This window comes from Narcine bancroftii, chromosome 5 (genome assembly GCF_036971445.1).
Source record: "Narcine bancroftii isolate sNarBan1 chromosome 5, sNarBan1.hap1, whole genome shotgun sequence".
In the NCBI taxonomy this organism is placed as follows: Eukaryota; Metazoa; Chordata; class Chondrichthyes; order Torpediniformes; family Narcinidae; genus Narcine; species Narcine bancroftii.
Genome location: NC_091473.1, coordinates 150,619,232 through 150,639,694, shown reverse-complemented (window position 1 = coordinate 150,639,694; position 20,463 = coordinate 150,619,232). Strand labels below are relative to the sequence as shown.

The following is a 20,463-nucleotide window of genomic DNA, read 5'->3' as shown; positions in this document are numbered from 1 at the left end:
ATCTGAAATGTCCAGGTCTCAAAAGTAGATATTTGTTGACCCTCACCATTAGCACTCCCTGCCACGAGGAGGCTGGTCTTCTCCACTCTTGCATCTAGCTGAAAAAGTGAGCCAGTTCATGACCTCTGCACCCTTCTCAAGACAGTGACACCCTACCTCAAATAGAAGTCAAAACTGAATGCTGCATTACCTGGAGATACTAAGGTTAGTGAATAAAAGAGAGAGGAGCAGAAACTGGCCATTGAACCATGCAATAAGATCATGGCTAATCTGGCAGTGGACTCAGCTCCTGTTACCTGCCTCTTCCCCACAGCCCTTAATTCCCTTACTCTACAAAACTCTATCCATCTGTGCTTTAAGTCCATTCAATGTGGCTGCCTCTACCGCTCCCTTGGGCTGACAATTCCATGGATTCATCACTCCCTGTGGAAAAACCATCTGAAATCTTGTAAAAACACAATGCTGGAGAAACTCAGCTGGTCAAGCAGTGTACTTTATATAGCAAAGACCAATGCTTCGAACCTGAGACTTGTAGGCAGGCACCCGAATCAAATGCAGACTCTTCAGTTTCATTCTATCTGAAATATACTCTCCTGAATCTCAGGCCACGTCCCCAGAGTGAAGAGATTGACGTACCTGTGGATGTCGGTGAGACCATAGCTGGTAAATCAGTGAGCACCTGCAATCCTCTTTGACGGACTGAAGGGGAGGTGACGTCAAAAGGAAGGGATACTGGAATGACGAGGGCTTGTCGGTTGAATATATGCTGAAAGGAAAGAAAAGAGCACAGTGACAGACCTGGGCTGGAGCAGTGAAAAATGGGAATGTCATCTTTCACAGCCTTCTGACGAGTTTCATGCAACATAGAAAGAAACATTTAGAGGTTCTTAGATCAAGCCCATTCCTTCACTTATACTCTCTCACACCCATCAATTCTTCTCCAACCACCCCATCTACACCAGGGGTAGTTTAGAGTTGCAATGAACCTATCAGCATGCAGGCAATTAGAGCACCTGGGGAAACAAGGTTGCAGGGAAAACATGCAAAATCTACATAGTCAATACCCATGATTGAACCAGGCTTGCGGAAGAGACTTGCCCCATCATGGGTTTTCCAAATGATAACTTCTTCCAGGTCACCGCAGAGTTCCTCTTATTTCCCTTATTTCAGGAGAACACTCTAGCCACCCATTTCCTCTTGTAAGGACCACAAGGGTTTTGAACAGCCTGAACTCAGAACTCACAATCTGTCTTCTAAATGGGGTTTCAACCATAACTGCTTCGCCCTTGGTACTGCCGTGATGTGCCTTTGTTGTATTGCAACTGTCATTAATTTGGAAAGGCTCAGAGTCCCACATGTAACAAGCAAATAGCAACCGAACAGTCCTCTCGATAAATGCCGGCTTACTTGGTGAATGATGTTGGTGGGATGGGCAACCCAAAAGTGTCCCAGGGCTAAAATTTAGAGATACAGCATGGTAACAGGCACTTCTGGCCCACGAACCTCCACCGCCCAAATACACTGATGTGACCAATTAACTAATCTCATATGCCTATGGAACGTAGGAGGATAACGGAACACCCGAAGGAAACCCGCACAGGTCACGGGGAGATATTGTATAATTCTTTTATAGACAAACCTAGGTCTCGGTCTCTGTAATGGTGTTGTGGTAACCGCTATGCTAACCGTGCTTCCCAGTGATGCAATCAGTTCTACAGTAGCAGTTGAGGTTGCAACATGGCAAGCTGTCGAGCTTGTTGAAACCCCATTCTGAAGACAGATTGTGAGTTCTGAGTTCAGCCTGGCTAGAGTGTTCTCCTGAAATAAGGGAAACAAGAGGAACTCTGTGGTGACCTGGAAACCACAGAGGTCATTTCATTTGGAAAACCCATGATGGGGCAAGTCTCTTCCACAAGACTGATTGGAGGAAATAAGTTTGTGTGTGTCCAACAAGAATCTTTCTGAGTGGCAACCATTTAACTTTAAACACCAGAGCCTGGTGAAGATTCATAAATGTTGAATTCTGTACACAGTACAGGTACACAATCCTAAACACTTTGGGGACAGTGTGTCCTGAAGTTTGGATTTTTCCAGATTTCAGAAAGCCAGATATAAACCCACCTGAATTGTGCTGCCATATCCACCCTCAACCCCTTCCAGTTGTGCTGCCATCTCCCTCCCTCCTCACCCACCCGACTCGTGCTGCCAGCCTCCCCTCCCCCTCACCCACATGACTCGCGCTGCCGGTCTCCCTCCTCACCTACCCGATTCGTGCTGCTGGTCTCCCCTCCACCCCGCTTGCCCGACTCGTGCTGCTGCTCTCCCCCCCCCCCTTGCTCACCCAACTCGTGCTGCCGGTCTCCCCCTCCTTGCCCGCCCGACTCACACTGCCGGTCTCCCATCTGGCCAACTCGTGCTGCCGGTCCCTCCCCCTCACCTGCCCAACTCTCGCTGCCGGTCTCCCACCCAACCGACTCGTGCTACAGGTCTCTCTCCCCACTTGCCAGATTTTGGAGTTTTCTGGATTTTAGATGTCCAGATAAAGGATTGTGCACCTGGATAAGAATTGCCTGATACTGGTGAAGTTGGATAAATGAGAAGTGACTGATTGGACTGTGAAACAAAGAACTTTCCTGAACATGTACACATTAAATACATGTGCGCTTAGAATTTAGAAGGGGGGGGCGTTAGGTTGAGTTAAAGTTTGATCCTGTTTTTATGTTTAAAAGAAAATTAAAAGCAACTTTTGTTTCAGTAACCATTGTCTTGGTGAATTTCTATTGCTGCTGGGTTTTGGGGTCTTCTGGGCTCGTAATAGGAGAAATTAAATATAATGGATCTAAATGGGATATTTTTGAAAAATGCCATAATCCGATTTGCCTGAGAGCAGAGATCACTCCTTGATATCCAAAACAAAATTCAATGGAGCTGCATCTTCTATGGACCAAGTTTCAGATACCTTGATGAAGGGCCCAAGCCCGAAACATCGGTTATGTATTTTTATCTTTGCCTCTAAAGGACACTGTTTGACCTGCTGAGTTTCTCCACCATTTTGTGTTTTTACTTCAACCACAGTGTCTTGATTTACTTCCATTTATATTTCTGTATTCATTTTGTTGACATTTCTCCCTTTTATATACATTTCTTTCTTAAACATTCTGCCTGGCCTGCAGGGAAAAGAATCCCAGGGCTGAACGTGATGTAATTTATTTACATTTAGATATGCAGCTCGGTAACAGGCCATTTTGGCCATTAAGTCCGTCCTGCCCAATTTACACCCAATTAAATTTAAATCCTCCGGGTATGTACGTAATCTGACAATAAATTTGAACTTTGATTTAAGAGTGATATGGGCCAAATGCAAGCAAATGGGACTAGCTCAGGAAGACATATTGGACGGTGTGGATATGTTAGGCCGCCTGTTTCCATGTTGTGACCGTCGGTGAGACACAGCAGCTCTTTGAGCCTTACATGCTCCCACTTTTAAGTTGTGCACTCAGATTGGCATTGATCGAATCGCAATCAGATCAGAATTTCAGCATTGATGCGAGAACTGTAATGGCGGAGGAAGTCACCAGGACACGCCACATCCATCGGAAGCCATAGGCTCAGGCCTGAAACATTCAACCGCCTTTCACTTCCTGTGGATGCGGCGAGACCTGATGAGTTTCTCCAGCCCTTCTATGCACTGTGTGCTCGACCCCAGCATTTGCTTGTTTACCTCAATAATGGCGGGATTCTGCTTTAAATGCATTTGCTGCTCTCGTATCCCAACATTGATCATTGCAGCTGTGACAGCAATTACTAAATTCTGCATAGTAACACCCTATGCTACGGAGCCATTCAGCCCATCAAATCTACACTGACCATGAACCATCCTTTTATGTGAGTCCTAATTTATATTTCCCGCATTACCATCAACTCCCACAAAGGCCTACCACTCAACTACATACCAGGGGCTTTTTACTATGGCAAATCAATGTACCAGCTTGTACGTCTTTGAGATGTGGGAGGGAAGCAGATCACCTGGCGGAAACCCATGAGATCACCTGGAATGGGCAAACTCCACACAGGTTGCATCAGAAGTCAGGATTGAACCCAGTTCTATTGATCTACAATGCTGTCCTTGCATAACAGCAGTCACCCCTTCAGCTGAGGGCAGGATTGTGCTTCGTCACACAGTCCTCCTCATGGTCCTAGTGCCTTCCAAGGAATGTGGTCTGGTAAGTACTAGCATCTGCCAGGAAGTTCCTCAGCCAGGATTACCATTAGGGAAAGAATTTGAACAGGGGAAAGAGAGTTACCTTAGATGTTCTAATCACGATGTCAAGGGTACGTTGAGATGTTGCAGCAATGATCACAGAGAGCTGATGAGGTGGACCCTTCTTGTGTCTTTGGGAGAATCCCAAGGTGAAGGCAACATTTGCCAGATTGTCAGCCAACCTGAAAAAGCATTGATGGGTTTAATCTTCCCCTCCACAGCCACCCAATGAAAGATGGGAGTTACCGAGAATGGGGGCCTACCTCTCTGCAGCCTCCTTTATGGTTTGAGGTATCTTGTCCCACTTTGCCTTGAACTGCACAGCTGCATGATGTTCAAAGTGACCTGTGCTTGCTTTTGCTGCAATATTGTAGTCCTGGCAATCTTTCCCCCATTTCAACACTCCCTGAGATGATATAGGAGGAAATGCTAGAATATTATTTCCATGTGCACACATTTGTAACGTGTGGTCAAATTAGAGATAGTCAGCATGGCTTTAGATTAGGGACAGTCAGCATGGTTCGCCTACAAGAAGAGGTGGTGTCGTCTGGGACTGTCCTCACTGGAATTCAGAAGAATGAGAGTGGATCTTATTGAAACATATAACATTATGAACAGCATACATGAGATAGAGGAGGTAAGTTGTTTCCATTGGTTAGGGAGACCAGAACAAGGGGACATAGCCTCAAGATTCAGGGTAGTAGATTTAAGAAGGAGATTAAGGAGGAACTGCTTCTCCAAGAGCATGGTGAATCTGAAATTCGCTGCCCATTGAAGGAGAGGAAGCAACCTCAGTAAATAGACATGGTTGGATAGATGTTTACATAGTAAGGGAATTATGGGGAAAAGACAGGTAGGTGGAGATGAGCCTATTATCTTATCAGCCATGATCTCATTGAATGGTGGAGGAGGCTCGATGGGCCAGATGACCAACTCCTGCTCCTATTTCTTATGTTCTTTTGATTAGGGACTGTCAGTATTGGGGGGTGGTGGGGGGGGGTGGGTGGTGGGAGGGGTAGCTCATATGTCATAAAATTGATGGAGTTTTTTTAAGGAGTGAGAAAAGTGGTAGGGCAGTGGATGCTGTCCACATGGACTTTAGTAAGGGCATTAGACAAGGTCCCACAATGTAGGCTGATCCAGAAGGTGCAGATGCATGGGATCCTCACTGAGTTGATGGTTTGAGTTCGGAACTGGCTGGCCCATAGAAGACAGAGGGTAAATGGTGGTCCGTGATCAGTGGTGTTCTGCAGGGATCTGTGTTGGTAGCCCAGTCGTTTGATGGACGTGCAGATGGCTTGAATAAAAGTGGAGGCAGGTGGGTTGGTAATTTTGCAGCTGATACAAAGATTGGCGGAACGGTGGACAGTGTAGAGGGCTGTCAAAGAATACGACAGGATACTGATCAGTTATAGATATGGGCAGAGAATTGGCAGATGGAGGTCAATACAGGCAAGTATAGAGTGTTGGATTTTGGGAGATCAAGTGCAAGGAGAAGGTATCCAGTTGATGGCAGGGCTTTTAAAAGCATTAATGTGTGAAGAGATCCGGGGGTTCAGATCAATAGCTCCTTGCAAATAGATAGGGTGATAAAGAAGGCATATGGAATGCTTGTCTTCATTGGGCATTACATTGAGTATAAAAGTATAGGATGCAATGGGTGCTCTGTGGTTAGTAAAGGATTACTTAAGGTGGTTATGGGAGTAGGGAAAAAGTGTTTGAGAACCATTGGGGTAGACAGAATCATTCTCCCAGGATAAAAATGTCAAAGGAGTGCATTAAAGATGGGGTGGTGGTGGGAGTAATTTATAGGAGATGTGCAGGGCAAGATTTTTGCATAGTTTTAGGTGCCTGGAATGGCTGCCAGGAAGCAGATACAATAGCAGCATTTCAGAGACTTCTACTTGAATATGCAGGAGGTGGAGGGATATGTATCAAGTGCAAGCAGCTGAGTACGTTTAATTTGGGTGCCATGTACAGCACAGACGTTGTGGTCCGAAGGGCCTGCTCCTGAGATGTACTTCTTAGTTCTACCTTTTTTGGGCAGCGGATTCATTAAAAATGTCTTTTCTTTGTACAATGTTCCATCACTCCCCCAGAAACATCTGTTTTGAGGTTCTTGTGCAATAAACCATACTGAAATGAACCCCCAGGCTCCAAGGAACACTGGGTGGATAAATGTGCAACTACTATCTCTCAGCTACTGATTCAGAGAGGAAAAGAAAGAAAACGGAGAGATACAGCACAGAAACAGGCCCTTCGGCCCAGCAAGTCCATGCTGAATATCACAACATTAATTTTTTTTTTTCTTCACACATTCTCATCAAATGCCCCCAGGTTATCTCACTTGACTGCGTGACTCGGGCTAATTCATAGCAGCCGATCATCCTTTAAGTCTCTTTGAGATGCCGGAATGAAACAGAGCATGTCCAAACTTCGTGCGGACAGTGGCTGAGGTCAGGACTGTGGCATCGTGAGGCAGTGGCAGTACTGTGGATGGCCCACTGAGCTGCCATCTGCTGTAGGACTTGGTTCGCGCAGAGGAACTCTGGAAAGACACATCCGCCCTTCAGCCAGTGACTAGCCTATCCAGACAGATGGAGGGAAAGATTTACGGACTCAACGGAGGTGTTAAAGATGATGATGGGCTCAGATCAAGTAGACAGCTAGCACCCTTTTACCAGGACACCTATTTAAGTCGAGTGGAGGAACATCAAAGATATATTTTTTGCTCAGAGTGGTGGGAACCTGGAATGGATTACCTGGGGTGGTAGTGGAGGCTGGTACAATAGGGGCATTCAAAAGTGTCTTGGATGTAAGAAAAATAGTGGCTTATGAAGGAAGGAAGGTTTAAATTGATCATAGATTTGGTTTATGTGGACACAACATTGAGAACCGAAGGGCCTGTACTGTCCTGTAATGTACTATTTTCTATGATGACAAAGTCCAATTTTGCAGAGAGCTATAATTCAGTGAAACAGGCTCTTACTGAGCAAGGCCCCTTGTGATTGAGGATCACGAGTTTATTGTCAGACAGATTGAAAAATGTAAATGTGCCTGAGATGGGCAAACAGTCAGGGCCAAAAGGAGGGGGCAGGGGGGTGGTGGGGAGTGGGTTGGAGTCACTATTACACAGGATCAACTATTACACGAGTATATACAGTATTGTCAGCTGAACAGGCTATGTAAGACCATGTAGAATGGGTGCCTGAAGGGTGAATTGGCGCTTTCTGAGTGGAATTAGATGGGGACTAGAGAGTAAGGCAAATGGAAGAGTTATAGGGAAAGAAGATGTTTTGCTGTTGCAGAGAACAATTGGGTACTGAGCGAATCTGCTTCCAAACTGCATTGATCCCATGACTCTATTCTATGACGGGCATTGATTCACTCAGCCAAGACCCAGGCTTTACACTGAATGAAATGGAGCCTCTAATAAGCTGAGGAGTATTTTGGGTGTACATTACCATTGCTCTGTGAACACTGGGCATCTCAGCATTGATGCAAGCTTTCCAGCTGCCACCATCCGGAAGTTCATCCACAAAAACTTGGAGTAACCGCTGGTCCATTGAAGTGTCCACATAGGCCCTTGTCAAGTAGCCTTCCTCTTTGTTATCAATCAAGATGGCTCGAGTGAACAAGGAGAATATTGATGGCACGATGCCTTCAAGGTACGAGGACTGGGGAGAGAAAAGAGTACAAGAACACTTGCATCAATATTCAGAATTGGGAATGGGAGATGGACTTAGTTTATGTCATCATAACTCGATGAATAAATCTGTACAAAGTGAAGGGAGGAAAGTTTAGTGGAGGTTTTTTTTACAGACAAGCCACTTTCAGGTGCTTGGATGCAGATAATGCGCCAGCAGACACAACTGGGAGAGTGCAGCTGGGATGTTCAGGTGGCTGCGGAGAAGACACCTTCCTGTCACCTGAACGTGCTGGCAGGAGAGCAGTTCCTGAGTGGACACAGCTCCTGTGGACTGTGCTCGTGGTCACTGTTGCGTTCCCTTCCCCTCTCCAAGCCCTGTATCTCTTTTGCGATCTCTTCAGATCTTTAATTTGGACCTCTTATTTATGTCAGCATTTAATTGTGCCAACTTTGGTAGCCCTTCCTTCAGCTGTCGAGGTTTTGAGTTTTGGAAGCAATGTACTATTTTTAACCCAGTTTTTGGTTATGTAATCTAATGCCCCAAAGTTTTTAAAAAAACCAAATAAACGCTTTGGGATGTTAAAGTCACTAACGAAACGTAAGGCGCTGTTGTTAAATTGTTGGTGAGAGAAACAATATTTAATAGGATATTAAATCTTATATTAAATATTTTAGAAGGATTGTGTCTTGGGCTGCATTCATGATGCTGCGTTCAGGTGCAACGGGGCATGCTCCGAGCCGGATCATATACCCACCCGAGGAGGGTTAGGTAAGTGCTCCTCGGGGCTGGGTTCTCCACTTTCAGGTGGCCACCCAACAGCCACTTTGGGGTAGAATAGGCGGCTTTACAGTCAGGTATTCTGGCCACCTGAAAGCAGCTATAGAGTGGTAGGTGCCTGGAATGAATTGCCATCCATGGTGGTGGAGGCTGGAACAATAAGGGCATTTAAGAGACTCTTAGACAGGCACATGAATTAAAGAAAAACTGGGGGTTATGAGGTAGGGAGGGTTTTTTTTTGGTAGGAATTACATTTGCTGGAGAAATTATAATGGGTAACAAAGAGGTAGCAGAGTATTTTGCATCATTCTTCACTGAGGAATATGGTTGCTGTATTTGCAGTATTTTCAGCTTAACGAGCTTCACCTCCACGTCACTGATCTAGAGCAGCCATTCTCAACAGGAGGCCACAGAACAATGAAGTGAAAGCCTTGATTTCTTTTTCACTTCATGCAACAGTTTTTTTTTGTGTAGTCGGTAGGAGCTTAGTAAGCTGAATGGACTAAAGGTAGATACGTCTCCTGGACCAGATGAGGTAGTTTCAGGTATTGTGGAGGCATTGGAATTGAATTTCCAGAAATGAATAGAATCTGGCATGGTTCTGGAGGATTGGAAAGTCGAAAATGTAGTTCTGCTGTTTAAGAAAGGAGGGAGGCAGAGAAAAGGACATTTTAGGCCTATTAGTCTGACATCAGTAGTTGGAAAGTTATTGCTGTCAATCCTCAAGGACAAGGTTATGAAACTCCTCGAGGTGCATGACATGATAGGTTGGAGTCATCATGATTTCATGAAGGGAAGATTCTACCTGACCAACCTATTGGAATATTTTGAGAAAATCTAGAGTAGGATGCCATTGTTGTGTATCTGGATTTTCAAAAGGCCTTTGATAAGAGGCTGCTTAATAAGGTGAGACCCCATTGAATTACAGGAAGGATATTAGATTGAATGGAGCATTGGCTAATAGGCAGGAAGAAAAGGATGGGAATAAAGGGGCCCTGTTCTAGTTGGTTGCCCGTCACTAGTGGTGTATGTGGGTGGAAAGAAAAAGTTTCCAAACCACTGTTTTCATCGTCCCTCATTGATTCGTCATGTGCACGGTTTCAGAACTCCAAAGGAAATGGCCCAATGACCATTTTTCTCCAGCAAAATATTTCAGTAACCATTGGGTCTAGAGCAGTGATCCTCAACCTTCCCTTCCTACCCACATTCCATTTTAAGCCATCCCTTACTCATCAAAGAGCACCGATGGCACAGGGATTATTTAAAGTGGGATGTGGGAGGAACGAAAGAGGTGGAGAACCACTGGTTCAGAGGAATTGCAGGATTCTCAGATTCTTTGTCCGAACCTCTTCCAGGCCCCCAATTACTCTCTTTAATGATCAAGTTTGATTACCTGCACTGATGAAGAAGATGAAGAAGATGATGAAAAAAAGCTGGAGGAACTCATTCTGGCATCTGAAGTGCTTTCGAAGGATGAACTGTAACTCAAATGCCCTTTGTTCTGTGACTGAAATAAGAGATCACCCATATCAATAACATAACATTTCCATACACTCTGGCACATTAGTTACTGAATTGTGAGCCTTGATTGCATCCTGAAATCATCAGACTGGAAGATTAACTCTGTCCCTGTCCAACCTGTTAGCCTTAGTAGTGTTTCCAGCTCTTTATATTCTTACTTACAACCAGAAAACTTGTATGTCCTGAGAATGAGGTGGAACAGCCAATGTATTACTATTTCACAAGTATAGCCGTTGCTGCCTCATGGGCTCGTGTTAAGCTGACTCAAAACCCCAATGCTATATCCAGGGGCTGTCCACCTGTGATGCCACTTTCATCCCCAGGTTCCTCCATTCTACCTCACTCCTCAGTCCCCAACCATTCACTGTGTACGTCCTTTCTTGGGTTGTCCTTCCAAAATCCAACACCTCACACCCGTCTGCATTATATTCCATCTGCCATTTTCAGTCCATTTTTCCAGCAGGTCCAGATCCCTCTACAAGTTTTGAAAACCTTCTTCCACTGTCCACAACGCCCCAAATCTTAGTGTCATCTGCAAACTTGCTGATCCAATTTACCACGTTATCATCCAGATCATTGGTATAGACAACAAACAACAATGGTCCCAGCACCGATCCCTGAGACACATCACTAGTCACAGGCCTCCAACCTGAGAAGCAATCCACAACTATTCTCTGGCTTCTCCCATCCAGTTATTGTTGAATCTAGTTCACTACTTAGCGTCAGAACCTTCCTGACTAACCTCCCATGCGGGATCTTGTCAAAGGCCTTACTATAGTCCATGTAGCAACATCCACAACTTTCCTGGTAAACAGCCCACCACTCACAAAAGCCATGTTGACAATCCTTAATCAGTCTATGGCTATCCAAATAACTGTATATTCAATCTCTTAGAACACCTTCCAATAATTAATCTACTACTGATATCAGGCTCACCAGCCAATAATTTCCAAAGTAACTTTTGGAGCCTTTTTTAAAGAATTGAATAATGTGAGTTACGTTCCAATTCTCCAGCACCACACCCGTGGCGAAGGACATTTGAAACATTTCTACACTAGTCTCTCTCAAGGTTCTTTGTCAGGCCCTGGGGATTTATCCTTCCTTATTTACTTTAAGGCACTTCCTCCTTTTTGATCTCTTCTTCTTTGGCTTGGCTTCGCGGACGAAGATTTATGGAGGGGGTAAAAAGTCCACGTCAGCTGCAGGCTCGTTTGTGGCTGACCAGTCCGATGCGGGACAGGCAGACACGATTGCAGCGGTTGCAAGGGAAAATTGGTTGGTTGGGGTTGGGTGTTGGGTTTTTCCTCCTTTGCCTTTTGTCAGTGAGGTGGGCTCTGCGGTCTTCTTCAAAGGAGGCTGCTGCCCGCCAAACTGTGAGGCGCCAAGATGCACGGTTTGAGGCGTTATCAGCCCACTGGCGGTGGTCAATGTGGCAGGCACCAAGAGATTTCTTTAGGCAGTCCTTGTACCTTTTCTTTGGTGCACCTCTGTCACGGTGGCCAGTGGAGAGCTCGCCATATAATACGATCTTGGGAAGGCGATGGTCCTCCATTCTGGAGACGTGACCCATCCAGCGCAGCTGGATCTTCAGCAGCGTGGACTCGATGCTGTCGACCTCTGCCATCTCGAGTACTTCGACGTTAGGGGTGTGAGCGCTCCAATGGATGTTGAGGATGGAGCGGAGACAACGCTGGTGGAAGCGTTCTAGGAGCCGTAGGTGGTGCCGGTAGAGGACCCATGATTCGGAGCCGAACAGGAGTGTGGGTATGACAACGGCTCTGTATACGCTTATCTTTGTGAGGTTTTTCAGTTGGTTGTTTTTCCAGACTCTTTTGTGTAGTCTTCCAAAGGCGCTATTTGCCTTGGCGAGTCTGTTGTCTATCTCATTGTCGATCCTTGCATCTGATGAAATGGTGCAGCCGAGATAGGTAAACTGGTTGACCGTTTTGAGTTTTGTGTGCCCGATGGAGATGTGGGGGGGCTGGTAGTCATGGTGGGGAGCTGGCTGATGGAGGACCTCAGTTTTCTTCAGGCTGACTTCCAGGCCAAACATTTTGGCAGTTTCCGCAAAGCAGGACGTCAAGCGCTGAAGAGCTGGCTCTGAATGGGCAACTAAAGCGGCATCATCTGCAAAGAGTAGTTCACGGACAAGTTTCTCTTGTGTCTTGGTGTGAGCTTGCAGGCGCCTCAGATTGAAGAGACTGCCATCCGTGCGGTACCGGATGTAAACAGCGTCTTCATTGTTGGGGTCTTTCATGGCTTGGTTCAGCATCATGCTGAAGAAGATTGAAAAGAGGGTTGGTGCGAGAACACAGCCTTGCTTCACGCCATTGTTAATGGAGAAGGGTTCAGAGAGCTCATTGCTGTATCTGACCCGACCTTGTTGGTTTTCGTGCAGTTGGATAATCATGTTGAGGAACTTTGGGGGACATCCGATGCGCTCTAGTATTTGCCAAAGCCCTTTCCTGCTCACGGTGTCGAAGGCTTTGGTGAGGTCAACAAAGGTGATGTAGAGTCCTTTGTTTTGTTCTCTGCACTTTTCTGTATGGGTTTCATCACTACTCTGCTTGTTTCCCTTACTTCCCACAACTCTGTGCCCTTTTCCTGAGTGAATACTGATGAAAAATAAAACATTTAAGATACTCCCACCTCTTTTGGCTCTATACAAATCAAACCACTCTGGTCTTCAAGGCGACCAGTTTCGTCCCCTGCTATTCTTTTTCTCTTAAAATACCTGTAGAAACCCTAAGGATTTTTCTTCATAAAGCAACCTCATGTCTTCTTTTAGCCTCCTGATTTCTTCTTTCTTGAGGTTTTTCTTGTATTTTCTATACTCCTCAAGTACTTCATTTGCTGCAGGTTGCCTATACCTGCTATGCACCTCTCTCTTCTTCTGAACTAGATCCCCAATATCCATCAATAACCAAGGTTCCTTATGCTTGGAACCTTATCTTTAATCCTAACAGGGACATACAAACTTTGTACTCTCAAAATTTCACCTTTGAAGGTCCTCACACATCCTTGCCCGAAAACAACATCTCCCAATCCACGCATTCTAGATCCTTTCTCATTTCCTCAAAATTGGACTTTCTCCAATTTAGAATCTCATCCCGAGGCCCAGACCTATCCTTCTCCATAATTAACTTGAAACTAATGGATTTATGATCACTGGACCCAAAATGTTCCCCTACATGAATTTCTGTCACCCGTCCTGTCCAATTCCTAATAGGAGATTCAATATTGCATTCTCCCGAGTTGGTACCTCTACATATTGATTTAGAAAACCTTCCTGAACACATATGACAAACTCCAAGCCATCCTGCTCTTTTATAGTATGGGAGTCCCAGTCAATATGTGGAAAGTTAATATCTCCTACTATCACAGTCTTGTGTTCCCTAAAGCTTTCTGCTATATCGCTACAGATTTGTTCCTCCAATACTTGCTGACTATTGGGCGGTAACACAGCCCCATGATTATGGTTGTTATATAGTCAGGATAATGTGACCTATTTTGTAACCACTTAAGAATACACCCTTCTCACTGTAGTAACTTTAGTGCCCCACTGTGGGGCATATGTATATGTATATGAGTGGGTGGACAGTTTCTTGAGATGGTGGAAGGTATCAGTAAGTAAAAATGCTTTTGTTATTTGAATATTGCATCTCTATGTTATTTAACAAGCCTCCCAAGTAACTCCAGAGACATAATATGGTGGCTGCGGTATAAAAGAACAAGAATAAAGCCAGACAATTGATTGTGAGCCATTGAAGTACAAAAGGGAAGAAAAGAGAAAAACATTACTGAAAAAAAACGGCTGGAGCAACAGCCCTTCACCCAGTGATGGACGGGGAGGCTGAAGACATTGTTGAATCGTTTAAAACGTTTCAGCAGAAGTGGAATTTACCATTTAAAAGCTACTGTATAAATGGAACAGCAGAGGAGAAGGTCAGTGATCTACTTCTCTGGACAGGGGAGCGAGGCCTTGACTTATTTAATAGCTGGGAGCTTACAGAGGTGGAGAAAAATGACAGAGCAGATATTTGAAAAGTTGCTTTTCACCTTGAACCCAGGTCTAATCATGGATTTAAACATCATGAATTTCAAGTCTTAAAGCAAGAAACTGATGAACTGTTGATAACTTCCTCACCAGACTAAAAGTTGTTGCTGCAAAAGGCAGATTTAAGGATATAGAGGAAAGATTAGTTGATCAACTAATATGGGGGAGTGCCCATCCCGAAGAGCAAAAGTCTCCAGGGAAGGATAGTTTGAAACTAGAACCTTCGAAACAACAAGGATGGAAATGAAATCCCAATCTATACAGACCCACCCACAGCAAAGAGAAGGAAGGATTGATACTATAAAGAGCATAATCAGAAAATTGCAAGCTCCCAAGACCTGCAGGAAGTGCGGCAGACAACATCCTTTTGATGACCGAAACAAATGCCAATCCAGCTCTTCAATGAGAGGTGGTAGCGCCAGCGATTCCTACTCTTGGCAGCGTGAGACATTGAACGTGTGGCCAACCGCACGGTATCGCACAGGCGCAGACCAAAGATCCAGCTCAAGTCGCTCATCGTCCGCTGAGTCAAGGCACTTGCAGCGCTTGAGCTGGACTCGCTGAAAGACGACGAGCTTGATGGCAAAGGCCCGGGCTGCTCACCGTATCCTCTTCCCGAGGATGAGTCGGAACTTGAAGAGCTGAGGGAGGCGGTTGACAGCGGCAATGAGCTGTTTCCAATTGAGGGCCAGCGAGGCATTTGGCTGGACAGCTCGCCCCCGCAGCTGTCGCACCTTTTGACGCCGGCTTGGCCATGCTGTGATTGGCCCTGCTGCCATGACTGAAATGAAGAATGGCTGCTGGGGAGCTGCTGTCTTCTGGATTTCTTCAAGGAGCCACCACAGGGAACCACTGTGTACCTTGCCTTTGCCAGGTCTGAAGACGAGCTGGAGGAGAGTGACTGATGAGCCCAATGATTCTGACGAGGATGATGCCACATGTCGGCCTTGTCATCGATAGCATTGCTGGTGCCCACCATGTCTAGATTCTTCACTCGATGATATTGATGAGTGTGGACCATGAGCTTGCAAGAGGTTTCCTTTACTTTCCTCTGATCTGCTCCATATCTGTGAACTTGACATGGAAAGACCAGGATGCCGAACGTGTTTCTCCTGCCGGTGTTTACCATGCCTGCCACGATGGCCATGTTTGAATTCTTCACTCAATGATGTCAACGGCTGAGTACCATAAGATCTCAAGTCTTCTTCCTTCGATCTTCTACTTGGATTTCGGCTTAATGTTGGGGAATCTGATGGTGATTGGCTATTGTACCTAGTGTGTCTCTCCATCTGATGTTTGCCATACCTGCTATGTTTGGATTCTCTGCTAATCCACGTTGAGGAATGTGTTCTCAAGGGGTCTTCTTTATTTCCCTGTGATCTGCTCATGACATCCATGATCTCGTCTTGCCTATTGTGAAAATGGCATATCTAGCAACCAAAAATAAACCATTCCCAATGTCAAAATCTAGTTACCATCACTCGGAAAACCTGACTGGGCTTCAGACGCAGGTCTCTGTCTCGGCCCTGGCGACCTACAGGACCGAGCCTCTGACATGAACCTTTACCCTGAATCCGGTGATCCACAGAACCGAGCTTCCACCTTGGTCCCTGTGACCTTCAGGACCATGGCTCTGTCGTGAACTCTCACCCTGGCTCTGGGAGCACATGGGGCTCTTTCCCTCCATCCTGTGACTTTCCCAAGCATCCCCTTCCTCCCTTAGACTCTTCCTACCCTCCACGTCCGGAACCACATTGACCTCCCTGCCCCGACACCCTCCACCCCATTGACCCTCCCCACCACTCCTACCTGGTCTACACTGACCCTTCTGACCTTGCCCTCTCAGAGACTGAAAGCTCAGTCCACAGTAGAGGCCTCAACTTTGTCCCCCTTCGCCTCCACCTCTACAAGTTCTATGCACTGAACTCCTCTTCCATCGGCTCTGTCTCCATGCCTACTTCCACAACCACGATTCTCCAGCCTCCACTACAGATCTCTTCTCCCTCTTTAAACCTTTTTCCTCTCCTGCACTCCCTGTTCTGATATTCTGTCTGCTCTAGGCCTTTATACCAACTGTCACCATGACAGGCTCTGGCCCGAAACAACAGCAATTTATCTTTGTCTCCAATGGACAGTGAAAGACCAGCTGAGTTTCTCCAGTGTTTCAATGTGTTTCTACTTGAGAACCTGTAAAGAGTTTTACCTTTATTCTTGTAGATACCATTCTGCCTATCCATTAGTTCCTAGCCACTTCTCGTCTCCAAAAACCCCAATTACTTTGACGCTTTACCGCTCTTCCTCCTTTACCATCCCACACCCTACCATTCAATTGTTGGCACCTCCTTCTGAGTCAAATTTCTTTACCCTTCCTCCCATCTGATTATTATGAGTGATATAGTTTGGAATCAGGCTCTTCAGCCCATCCAAGCCTTCACCTGCCATCAACCATACATTTAATCTAATCCCACATTTGTCCCAATTTTTATTATCCCACTATCTCATCCACAACCCCACAGATTCTACAATTTACAGTGGTCAATTGACCAACCAACCTGCATGCCTTTGGGATGTGGGAGGAATCTGGAGGACCCAGAGGAAACCCTCACTCTCACAGGGAGGTCTTGCGAACTCCATCCCGACAGCGTCCGAGGTCAGGATTAAGCCTGGGTCTCTGGTGCTGCACCACTCTGCTGCACTCAAGTGAACCCCAACTCCACATCCCTCCCTCCTCAGAGTAACCTTCTATCTCCTTGCTTATCAAGTATCTATCCACCTCTGTGTGGAATACCTTCAAAATCTCCACTTCCTCTATCCTCAGGGGAAGAGAGTTCCAAAGTCTTGTGACTCTTTTATTACATAACACTAAAATAATCTTGAATCTAAAAGAGTTTTAGGTAGGTACATGTAAAAGAGAGGATGATGGGTGGGAAGGATAAGATTGATGTGGAGTAACTCATACTGTCCTGTTTTCTATATGGAGATGCCTTTTTACCTGATGATGGAGGATATTCTTCAGCCTTAAAAGGACTAACTTGCCCTCAGCTTGCATTGCTTCAGAGAAATCGGAGGTATTTCTGCTGTTTCTCTTCATTGGATGACTTGCCTTCAAAAAGGGCTGGTCTCTTGTTTCCATCTGTAATTCGACTTGCAGCTTTTTGACTGAAATTGGTGTAATAACTAAAAACAGAACAAAAATAAATCTCAGTCACGGTGTTCAATTGTACGACAATCGGATGATTTAAAATAAACAAGGGGAGTTCTGACATGTGGGTGACCGTGGATATGCTGCCAGAGGCCTGGGTTCAATCCTGACCTTGGGTTCTGACTGTGGGAACTGCTCTGCTCAACCGCAGAAGACATTGCAGAGGGTTGTGACATGGCTGAGACCATTAGACACGCACATCCCTTTCTTCTCCTGATGAAGGGGGTTTCTTGATGAAGGGCTCAGGCCTGAAACATCGACTGCCTACTGCTTTCCATGGATGCTGCCTGACCTGTTGAGTTCCTCCAGCACTTTGGTGGATCACTAGCAATCAGTGGAAATGGGGATCAGACCTGAATGATGCAGAGGCTTGGTAGAGGAATAGATATACCCTGCTTTTCAAACATTTGCTTTTTCGAGAGGCCAACATCATTACCCGTGTTCGCTAATCCGAAGAGAATTTTCGCTTTTACGATAAAAGGCGAGCAAAATGTCACAGCCTTCAGAAGGGCTAAACTAGGGGCGGCAGTCGTGAGCAAAATAAATGGCAACAAGCGAGATCTGGCCTCGGTGGCCTCCATGGCTTCGGCAATAAGTTGAGGGCGAACGGGAGGAGGAGGAGGGGTGGACGGGGCGAGGGAGGGATCGAGCGCAGGGGGCTTGGGAGGGAAAGGCCTGGGCCGAAAGGAGTCGGCCCCAAGAGAGAGAGGCCTGCAGGTGGCACCGGCTGAGGAATGAAAGGCTGGGGGTGAGAGGTGGTGAGTGGGCAAGAGTGAAGAAAGAGGTGTTCATTGTGTGTGGGGGGACATGGCCTGGAAGCTAAGGGGGCAGCAGCCCGACAAAGGTTTGGAACCATTACATTAGATGAATCTGGTATGATTTGGTAAGTTATTTTTGGGGACTGGGAATGCTCAAAAAATGTTCCTATATAAATTAATGGTGATTGCTTCTTCGCTTTAGACCATTTCGGCTCAAAAGGTTTCAGAGGAATGTTCTACTTTTGAAAACCAGGGGATACCTGTATCTTCGAATGGTGGAGAACCCGAGGGTGCTAGAGAAACTCAGCAGGTCACGCAGCGTCAATAGGAAATACAAGGCAGTTGATGTTTCGGTTCAGAGCCTTTCCTCAGAAACCCTTATTCCTGGCGATGGGCTCAGTCCAGAAATACCAACAGCCTTTTGCTCCCTACAGATGCTGCGTGACCTGATGAGTTTCTCCAGCACCCTCGGGTACTGTGCTAGATCCCGGTATCTGCAGGTTCTCCTGTTTATCTCCATTTGGAACAGCTTTGAGATACCAACCTGATATTACAGTAGAAGTCCAAAACTCCGGATGCCAGAAATCTGGACCACCCGAGAATCCCGACTTTTTCATGAACTCTCAATCTATTAACATCTAATTGGTGTGTGTGTGTGTTTGCGTGTGCGTGTGCGTGTGTGTGTGTGTGTGTGTGTGTGTGTTTGTGTGTGTGTGGGTGTGGGTGTGCGTGCACATGTGTGTGTACATGTGTGGGTGTGCGTATGCATGCATGTGCACATGGGTGTGCGTGCTGATGTGTGTGCGTGGATGCACGTGGGCGTAAGGGCCACAGATGCACAGTAGCAACAAGCGATCGGAAACTCCAATGGTTCCATCCACAAGCGGGGCCAAGGACGTATAGAAATCATGGAAATGAGCGAATAAATATCTATTTGTTCTTTTTATTTTATGTGAAAATGATTAGTTAATAAACAGAAAATAAATAATTAAATTGTATTAAATAACTTCTGCTTTCTTTTGTATTTTTCTTTCACAATGTCCATTTTAAACACATTCAAGCATATAATGGTTTGTAGTGAAAAAAAATTTATGTTTACATTTTTAGCTTTATTTTCCTTTAAAGCTTTCTTTTGATCAATGAAGCACGCTGGATTTGCTCATGAATAAACTATCAAAATTTACCTGCTCATCTCTTCTTTATTCCTTCTTAAATTTGAATTTTCAAAGCACTGGCCGAGAATCCGGAAAATCCAGCCCGACCCAATCCCCGAGCAGTCCGGATCTTCGGACTTTTACTGCAATTCATCTGTGATTGTGTTCTTATGACCTCCTGTTTGCTTCTCTGCTGAGGTTGCCCTGTCTTGCACAGCGTCTGTACATTTTTAAGAGCTGGGGCCAATCCTGTTTCACTGATAAACGACGAGGCCATCAGGATTTCTGGATCCATCCCACCCATCAGTCAGATCATGGCCAATTTGAACTGATGTCCTTCCTCTGCTTTAAGAGGGTCACCCCAACGGTGAACAGCATCAACCAGCTCTTCATCCTGGGCGATGGCATTACCGTTTCACACTTCTACGAGCAAAGCCTGACCAATGCGCTCTACTGGCTGAATATTTGCTCCCATCTTCACTTAAGGTCCATGTGTTACTTCAGAGAACATTTACTTTTACAGTTTTAAACTGGTGTATTTTTGTACCTATTATTTTATTCTTATTTATTTAATTTTTAAAATTATTTTCTTTGATTTTTTTTGCTGGTTGCTTGAATTCTGGTTTGACTGTACCCTGTTTTAATAATGGTACGTACTTACTCAAATACTGTTTTGTAAACCAAGAGGCATATGGAAGTTTACATCGGAATTGCACTTCAAAAGCACATAAGTGGCCAATAATTAATGAGGTTATGATCAAAATTTGTGGCATATCATTGCCATTACCTGGTTTAATAGCAACTTGAATGGAGTTCTCTCCAACCAGTTTGTACAAGGGTGAGTTGGTGGTGAAGCCACTGTTAACCACACTGGTCTCGGAACAAACTTCAAATCCAAAGGTGTTGGCCTTCATGCAACTCTTTTGGACTGTGGAGTGGGGGCCATCCAGAGGCTCCTCAGTAGAGCAGACAGATCCTATGGGAACGGCAAGAGGCAGCACCCTGTCCTGTAACACAGTCACCATTGAAACCAATTGGAAGCCTCCGAACATAGCAGAAAGAGCAAGCGACGAGAGCTGCTAT

The 20,463-nt window shown here is 45.5% G+C and overlaps 1 protein-coding gene across 1 annotated transcript in view; it reads right to left on the bottom strand.

Moving 5' to 3' along the window:
* Positions 1 to 20,463, bottom strand: part of LOC138764064 (vitellogenin-like) — a 140,970-nt gene that overhangs the window by 30,817 nt on the left and 89,690 nt on the right. Inside the window, exons 21-27 of the mRNA XM_069939371.1 lie at positions 20,168 to 20,387; positions 17,259 to 17,443; positions 10,082 to 10,195; positions 7,726 to 7,938; positions 4,525 to 4,667; positions 4,305 to 4,443; positions 637 to 766 (exon numbers count right to left, since the gene is read on the bottom strand). Coding sequence (XP_069795472.1) covers positions 637 to 766; positions 4,305 to 4,443; positions 4,525 to 4,667; positions 7,726 to 7,938; positions 10,082 to 10,195; positions 17,259 to 17,443; positions 20,168 to 20,387 — 1,144 coding nt within the window. The remainder of the gene's footprint in view (positions 1 to 636; positions 767 to 4,304; positions 4,444 to 4,524; positions 4,668 to 7,725; positions 7,939 to 10,081; positions 10,196 to 17,258; positions 17,444 to 20,167; positions 20,388 to 20,463) is intronic.